Source organism: Galeopterus variegatus, unplaced genomic scaffold, assembly GCF_000696425.1.
Source record: "Galeopterus variegatus unplaced genomic scaffold, G_variegatus-3.0.2 Scaffold262, whole genome shotgun sequence".
NCBI lineage: Eukaryota > Metazoa > Chordata > Mammalia > Dermoptera > Cynocephalidae > Galeopterus > Galeopterus variegatus.
The window spans coordinates 622565-631296 of record NW_007726373.1 but is presented as its reverse complement, the minus strand read 5'-3'; the positions used below and the strand labels follow the sequence as shown (position 1 = coordinate 631296).

General features: G+C 35.6%; 1 protein-coding gene across 1 annotated transcript in view; it reads left to right on the top strand.

The window, feature by feature from the left end:
• The window catches only part of ST13 (suppression of tumorigenicity 13 (colon carcinoma) (Hsp70 interacting protein)), a 34557-nt gene that overhangs the window by 11231 nt on the left and 14594 nt on the right, over positions 1-8732 (top strand). The window contains exons 4-5 of the mRNA XM_008566687.1: positions 1317-1387; positions 6351-6417. Of these exons, the coding sequence (XP_008564909.1) occupies positions 1317-1387; positions 6351-6417 (138 nt within the window). The remainder of the gene's footprint in view (positions 1-1316; positions 1388-6350; positions 6418-8732) is intronic.

The following is an 8732-nucleotide window of genomic DNA, read 5'->3' as shown; positions in this document are numbered from 1 at the left end:
GGGGGCGCGGCCGCGCCCCCGCCGGGGGTGCGGGATGGCCGGTGCGCTCACTGGCTGAGCGCGGTGCGGCCGGTCTCAAAAAGGACAAAAAAAAAAAAGAAAAAGTTGGGTCACATACCCAAGTTATTCTAAACATACTTTAAAAGTTTCCAATAACTGAATTGAGTACCAAAAAATTATTTTCCTTTAGTATCTGCATCCATGTTAATAAAACTGGTCCATATTCAGAAGAAATGGTATAAATGTTGTGTTTGTTTTTTTTTTTTAAGACCACAAATTGACCAAATATTTTTGTAAAGACAGACTATAAGTGTACCCAATTATTAATTGGGCAGTCTCTTATATCATAGAACATTATTATCTAAAAGCTGAAGAAAAGTGCTTGCAATTTTTCAAAATTTAAATCACTAGATATTTGGTAAGTATTTGATATTGTTAGAAAGGTCTTGTATTCTGGGCTCAGTTGATTAGAGCATGGTGCTGATAGCACCAAGGTCAAGGGTTCGATACCTTTACTGGCCAGCAACCAAAAGTAAATAAATAAATAAATTAATTAAATTAAATTAAAGGAAAGGTCTTGTATTCTATGGGCAGTTGTTTGGCGGCTTCCTTGAAGATCTTTCACTTTTTGTTTTTCTTAGCTTTTCATATGATATTTTCTAACAATTTCCATAACTGCAATAATAATGTTTTACAAACTCTCCATATGAAAGCATTTATTTATGTGCACAAGTCAAATTGTTTTATAGTCAGACAAGCTCAGTTCTTGTTAAAAATCAATTTAAAATTTTATGTTGTCCTCTTATCAAAGGGTACAAACTTTCAGTTACAAACTGAATAAGCTTGAGATCTAATGTACAGCATGGTGACTGTAGTTAAAAGTAATGTATTGTATTCTTGAAATTTGTTAAGCAACAAGATTGTAAGTGTTCTCACCAAGAAAAAAAAAGTAAATATATGAAGAGATCTAATGTACAGCATGGTGACTGTAGTTAAAAGTAATGTATTGTATTCTTGAAATTTGCTGAGCAACAAGATTGTAAGCGTTCTCACCAAGAAAAAAAAAGTAAATATATGAGATGATAGATACATTAAGTAACTTGATGGGGGAAAGCATTTCACAACATATACGTATATCAAAACATCATATTGTACACCTTTAATATATACAATCATGCATCAGTTAAAAAAAATTTTTTTTGGAAGCCAATTCTGATTTCAGACTTAATTCTTTTTTGAGTTAAGAAGAAACTTTTTATCAAATTCACTCTATTTACTAAAAATAGGTCATACTGTGTTTTTCTCGACTTTGGCAGAAATTGACAATGAAGGTGTGATTGAACCAGACACAGATGCCCCTCAAGAAATGGGAGATGAAAATGTAGAGGTAAGTTCAATGACTTATTTTTTGCTTGTGGTAAGGAGTAGGTAGGTCTTCCCTTTTGCAGTGATTTTATGACATGACTCTTCCAGGAAAAGCACGTATTAAATCTTTCTCTGACTTAAGGCCTTTAGGAAAGCATCTTATTTATTACTTTAAATGTTTGCAAAAATTCCCATGTTATTTTTAACCATACTCTCTAACAATCGCTGAAATCCCTGTTATTTTCTGTTTTACCTGCTTTTTAAATTTGCATCTGGCAGGGCTGACCGGTTGGGTTAGAGTGTGGTGTTGGTAACACCAAGGTCAAGGGTTTGGATCCATGTACTAGCCAGCCACTGAAAATAAATAAATAAATTGATAAATAAATTTGCATGTGGTTTGACACTCTTTAGGCTATAAAAAGGATATACCTACAAATAAAAAGTATATACCTACAAATGGAATTGCGTCTTAATGGATATCTAATGCCAGATTGTTTTCCAAAATGGTTTTGTCACAACAGGCCCTCAAAGGGGTGAAAATTGGTTCTTGGGAGGGTACCTGAAAAATTTTATATGTAACAATGGCGAGTGGTCCTCCAAAGGGTCATAGCACATTAAGATATGTGCAGCATTTATGTGCAGCATTTATGTGGTATTAAAATGGGGGGTGGGGAAAGCAGTGATTGAAAAGAGGCTTCTTGGTGGCTGATAATGAAAACAGGATTAAGAAATATAGGAATAGCAGCATAAAAGATTGGTACATATCCTCAACACTTGATACAGTCAGATTTCATGTCTGCCACTCTTGTGAGAAATGGTATGTCCTTGTGGTTTTTGATTTGCATTTTCTTGGTTCCTAATAAGGTTGAGCATACGCTAATGTTTACTGATTATTCACAGGCATTTGTGAAGTCCTCTTTAGACATTTTTCCCATGTTTCTACTGGGTTATCTTTTTCTTACTGATTTGTAGTTCATTTTCATATTCTGGGTACTAATGATTTGTTGCCTACATGTGTTACATGTATTTTCCACTAGATTGTGGCTTGTCTTCACTGTATGTTGTCTCAATAAACAATCCCTTTTAATGCAGTTAAATTGGTTATTCTTTTATATTGAATACTTTATTACTTCCAGGTTAAAGTAACTGTAGTACAGTGTTTTTTTCTTCTGAAAATTTTATACGTTTGCCTTTCACCTTTAATCTACCTGCCAGTACCATCGCTGAAGAATTCCTTTTCCCATCAGTGCTAAAATGTACTGTTTTCCATATATATGTGGTTCTGTTTGGGGATGCTCTTGTTCTATTTGTCTAATGTTTTTCTATGCATTAATGCCACATTGTCATATAACTTCATACTGTCTTGTTATCTGATAGGGCAAGGACCCCTAAAACTTGAGGAGTATTTTGGCTGTCCTTGGCCCTTTGTTTTTCCATATAAATTTTAGAGTCCAATTAAGTCTCCCCGCAAAAAATTAGCTCCCTCCCATTAGAATCGCAATAAGTCTGAATCAAGTTAGGGAGAAGATACACACCTCACTATTGAGATTAACAGTTCATGAATGTGACATCTGTCTAATTTTTAGGTCTTTTAAAAATGTTTTTCAATTACATTTTCTCCATAAGTCTGGTGCATCTTTATCAAGAACAAATATAAGTACTTTTTGTCACCATTTGTAAAAGGAATCTTAAAATTATATGTTCTGTTTATTAATGATGTTGTTTCAGTTCAGTGTGTCTAGGTTCATAATAACTTTATTTATCCTACTTGCGGTTCATTGGGTCTCTTAAATTCTGGGGTGGTTAACTTTGTTTAGCTCTGGAATATTTTTAACTATTATTTCTATCAAATATTTCCACACCCTTCTCTCTCATTCTGGAGACCTGGTTAGATACATGTTAGACTTTTTCACTATTAAGTTTCATCACTGTGCTGAATTATCTATGCATTCTATGTTTAATCTGTTCTGTTGATGTTTGAATTGAAATGTTTGTTCTTTATTTTTTTAATGTTTTTAATTTTGGTACTTCCTCTTTGATTCTTCTTAAAGTCTACTTTATTATTTATGTCTTTTTGCTCTTTACTCATTTTGAGAATTCGCTTAACACATTAAATTTGTTGAACTCTTTTTACTAGTCTTATTATTTTTCCTGGCTCTTGCTCATTGAAGTATCTTGTGTGTGCACGTTCACCTTTTCTTTTCTTTTTTTTCCCCCTGTAATCTCACTGCCTTCTTAGTTTGGATCCTTATCACATATTTATACATTTATACTTCAGTTGCCTTGATAGTTTGCCTGCCCGAAATATCTGTTCCCTTTATTGTTTTCTGTTCACTGTCCCTAGATTATTCTTACCTAGAACTGCTTTTTATATTACTCTCCCGGTTGTAACCTGTGACTGACTTTTTTGCATACATATTGAAGATCTTCATCATAGCATTTATAGACCTGTGGGAGTCAGACCCCATATTTTACCATCCCAGTCCTATTTTCTCTTCTTTTTTGATGTTAATCTTCACTTTAGTCAGACTTCACAGTCTTAGAATGTTCCTTTACTTGTGGTTTACTGCTTCTCTGTAAAACTCTTCACGTATTTCAACTTTGAATTCATACCCATCAATTGTTCCTAGCCCTGCTCTTCCTGACCATTACTTTTGCACACTGTTTCTTAATTTCCCTACCACCAAAGATTTCTGTTTATCCGAAATGTATTCAGGGCCTTCTACATGCCTGCCTGTTTTATAATGTTTTCATATATATTATTTCATGAAAACTTCTTACTAATCCATGTTACAGCTTGACAACCTGAGGACTCAGTGGGGTTGAGACTTGCCCAGGACCTATCATCTAGTTTATCATTTTTGGCATACTGTCTCTTTTTTAAATTTTATTTTTTAATGTCTCTTTGTTTTTACATGTTTTTTTCCCAAGCTCTCTGTTCATGTGCATGTGTATATTTAACCTAGCTCTAATTTTGGAATTTGTGCAATTTTATGATATATCCTAAGGAATAAAACAGTATTCTAAGCCAGGGACTGTGAGTTCAAGCCCCACTTAGGGTTGGCAAAGGAAGGGCACTTTTGTTTAGAGAGGGAAGAATACACTACAACAGTGTTATGACTCAGTTATGACAGATTGTATCTTCTGCATAGTTTAGAATAATTATATGGCCCTTCCCAGAAAAAGTTTGCAACTCCTAAACTAGATGAATGGAGAAGCCATTATTTAGTTGGGAAGATAGGGATGGATAATAGATCTGGAGATAGGACAGGAATTAAGAGATTTAAACATGGTAGATCTGAGTTGCTTGTTTGACATCCAAATATAATTACCTGTAATAAATATCTGTGGTAGAAACTAATAATAAGACAGCATTTTTCTGCATTGTTTTCATGAGTTCTGTTAAAGTCCTTTACTCATTCCCTAACTGGGTAAATATTTTTCACAGTGAATTGTGACATTTATTTTTATTTTATTTTATTTTTTTAAAAAAGATGACTGGTAAGGGGATCTTAACCCTTAACTTGGTGTTGTCAGCACTGTGCTCTCCCAAGTGAGCCAACCGGCCATCCCTATATAGGGATCCGAACCCGTGGCCTTGGTGTTATCAACACCACACTCTCCCAAATGAGCCACAGACCAGCCCTGTGACATTTATTTTAAAATTCTATTTGTCTTGCCTCCCCAAGAATTCGACTTTGTGCAAATAAATATTGTTTCCTCCTTTGTTCTTTAAAAAAGTTTTTTTAAGTTTGTCAAAAATTTATAGGGATTTTTGTTGGAATTGCTTTGAATTTACTGAGTAACTTGGTGGTAGATTGAAATATTCACAATAATTCCCTTCCCATGAACATGGTATGTTTCTCAAAATTTCTTGACATAATTTTTTGTGTCCTTTAATAGAATTTTACTTTTTCCCCCCATGGAAGTCTTGGGTTTTCTTAGAAACTGAACTTGATAAATGATTTTTGCTGGTGTGGAGCAACTCTGGTTCTTGTTTTTTGTTTTTTATGTTGCTCTTGTATCTGACAACTCTTATTTTCTTACTAGATCTGATAACTGGTCAGTTCAATTAGGTTTTCTAGGTAGATATACAGTTATTACTTTCCTTCCAGTCTCAAACCCATCAGATTATTTTCTTAATAAGTTATCCAGCACCTCCAGTTAATACTTTACACTGTGGTGGTGATAAAGTGTATATTTTTATTCCTGTGGTTGGTTAAAGGAACTGCTTCTGAACTTTCCATTTTAGGTAGGATGTTTCCTGTAAGTTTTTGTTCTTATTAATCTTTGTACTGTCAGCACCTTGTGTAATGTTTGTCCTATCTATCTAGTGTAGGTGTTCAGTAGATATATGTACAGGAACAAAAGAATGAGACCTTTCTTCTCAGGATTGAAGCCTAAAAGGAACTAGTTACTTCTTTTTTTTTTTTGTCTTTTTTCGTGTCCGGCAACGGATCGCAACCCTCAGTGTCGCGCCCGTACCGGACCAGGACCGGCAACGGGATCGCAACCCTCGGTGTCGCGCCCGCACCTCGCTCAGCCAGTGAGCGGGAACCGGTCTGTATGTGGGATCCGAACCCTCGGCGGGAGCACCACCGCGCTCCCAAGCGGCGCACTGTAGCAGTGCGCCACCGGGCCGGCCCAGAACTAGTTACTTCTTTGTGATAAAGTTGGGTTTAATATTTATGGATGGTGAGAAAGGAGGTGGTAAGGCTAGGGCAAAACAACATGCTTTGGTTGGGATGGAGGGAAGCAAAGGTCATGCCTAGGGCAGAATGAATTTGTTTGGTATATAAGGTTAAAGCTCATTCTGTATAATTTCTCACTAATCATTTATCATAATTATCCTCTTTGCTGTCTGGAAACTAGAGAAGAATCAGTGAAGATGGTGATCGTGACTACCTCATCTCTAAGAAAGTCCATATTGCTTCCTTCTCTTGCTTTCTCTGCTACTATTAAGTTGACCTTCAATTTCCCCCTAGATAACAGAGGAGATGATGGATCAGGCGAATGAAAAGAAAGTGGCTGCCATTGAAGCCCTAAATGATGGTGAGTAATTTTTTTTCTCTTTGCTGCATTTCTGTGGTAGTCTCAATATTCTCATGTCTGCAGTAACCATATAGATAGAACAGCAGTTAACTGCTAAGTTGAAGGAAAGTGGAAGAGGATTTACATTTGTTATCATACTGGAGAAAATAATGTCCTGTTATCCAACCACCCCTTCCTCATTGATAAAATGGCTGAAATCACTATCGAGTATCTTGTCTTGGGGCATGGACCGATTCTGATCTAACTCTAAGCTTCTCCTTTCCTGACCATATCACGGTGTTTCTCCACTGAGAAAAGGCTTTTAAAAGGTGAAATGTGTTCAGGAAAAAAGGTAGTATTAGAAGATTGGCCATTAACACCCTTGAGAGATGATGTTCATGGGCATAACACTCTTGTTCCTGTATGTTAGATACTCTTCAAAAAAAAAAAAAAAACCTATCAGAGTGGGAGAGAGTGCTGATAGTATTAAGTATAATGTTTAATCAGTTATTATTTGTAAGAACAAATTGTTTGTAAACTTGGGTACTGTGTGACTATCAGTAACATTTCATGCAAAGGTCTTTATAACTGTGTGATAGTGTGTCACAATACCATAGCTGAATAGGTGCTGTCGTATAATGCTGATGGGCATTTAGACTTTATACATAGATTTAGAACATGACTAAAGTTTTGTTTAATTTTAGAATGAATTCAGTATTGCTGCTCCAATTTGGCAAATACATTCACCTTTTCTTTTCTTTTTTTTCCCCCTGTAATCTCACTGCCTTCTTAGTTTGGATCCTTATCACATATTTATACATTTATACTTCAGTTGCCTTGATAGTTTGCCTGCCCGAAATATCTGTTCCCTTTATTGTTTTCTGTTCACTGTCCCTAGATTATTCTTACCTAGAACTGCTTTTTATATTACTCTCCCGGTTGTAACCTGTGACTGACTTTTTTGCATACATATTGAAGATCTTCATCATAGCATTTATAGACCTGTGGGATTCAGACCCCATATTTTACCATCCCAGTCCTATTTTCTCTTCTTTTTTGATGTTAATCTTCACTTTAGTCAGACTTCACAGTCTTAGAATGTTCCTTTACTTGTGGTTTACTGCTTCTCTGTAAAACTCTTCACGTATTTCAACTTTGAATTCATACCCATCAATTGTTCCTAGCCCTGCTCTTCCTGACCATTACTTTTGCACACTGTTTCTTAATTTCCCTACCACCAAAGATTTCTGTTTATCCGAAATGTATTCAGGGCCTTCTACATGCCTGCCTGTTTTATAATGTTTTCATATATATTATTTCATGAAAACTTCTTACTAATCCATGTTACAGCTTGACAACCTGAGGACTCAGTGGGGTTGAGACTTGCCCAGGACCTATCATCTAGTTTATCATTTTTGGCATACTGTCTCTTTTTTAAATTTTATTTTTTAATGTCTCTTTGTTTTTACATGTTTTTTTCCCAAGCTCTCTGTTCATGTGCATGTGTATATTTAACCTAGCTCTAATTTTGGAATTTGTGCAATTTTATGATATATCCTAAGGAATAAAACAGTATTCTAAGCCAGGGACTGTGAGTTCAAGCCCCACTTAGGGTTGGCAAAGGAAGGGCACTTTTGTTTAGAGAGGGAAGAATACACTACAACAGTGTTATGACTCAGTTATGACAGATTGTATCTTCTGCATAGTTTAGAATAATTATATGGCCCTTCCCAGAAAAAGTTTGCAACTCCTAAACTAGATGAAAGATGACTGGTAAGGGGATCTTAACCCTTGACTTGGTGTTGTCAGCACCACACTCACCTAGTGAGCTAACCGGCCATCCCTATATGGGATCCAAACCCATGGCCTTGATGTTATCAGCACCACACTCTCCCTAGTGAGCCACAGGCCGGCCCAAATAAATATTCTAATTGTATAGTATTTTTATTTATTGAATGACTTCACTTAAGGGAGTAGTGAAGAAGCTAACTATGAGAATGGGATGCAATGAATGAATTTAAAATGTGGGTTTTGTTCTTTATGAGTTCTAGCTTTCTTGAATTTTTGTACCATTCCTGTTTAATTCAAATAGAAAATTCTTGAGGTTTTTAAAATCAATACTGTGAGGTTACTAGGGGTACTTTTCCCTTTTTAAGCTTAATTTTATCCTTTTAATGCATAAAAGAATATTAAATTAGGGCTAGCCAGATAGCTTAGTTGGTTAGTGCACAGCCTTATAATACCAAGGTCACAGGTTTGGATTCCACTACCAGCCAGCTGCCCAAAAAGAAAAAAAAAGAAGTTTTTTTTTTTTTTTTCTTTTTGTTTTTTTTTTT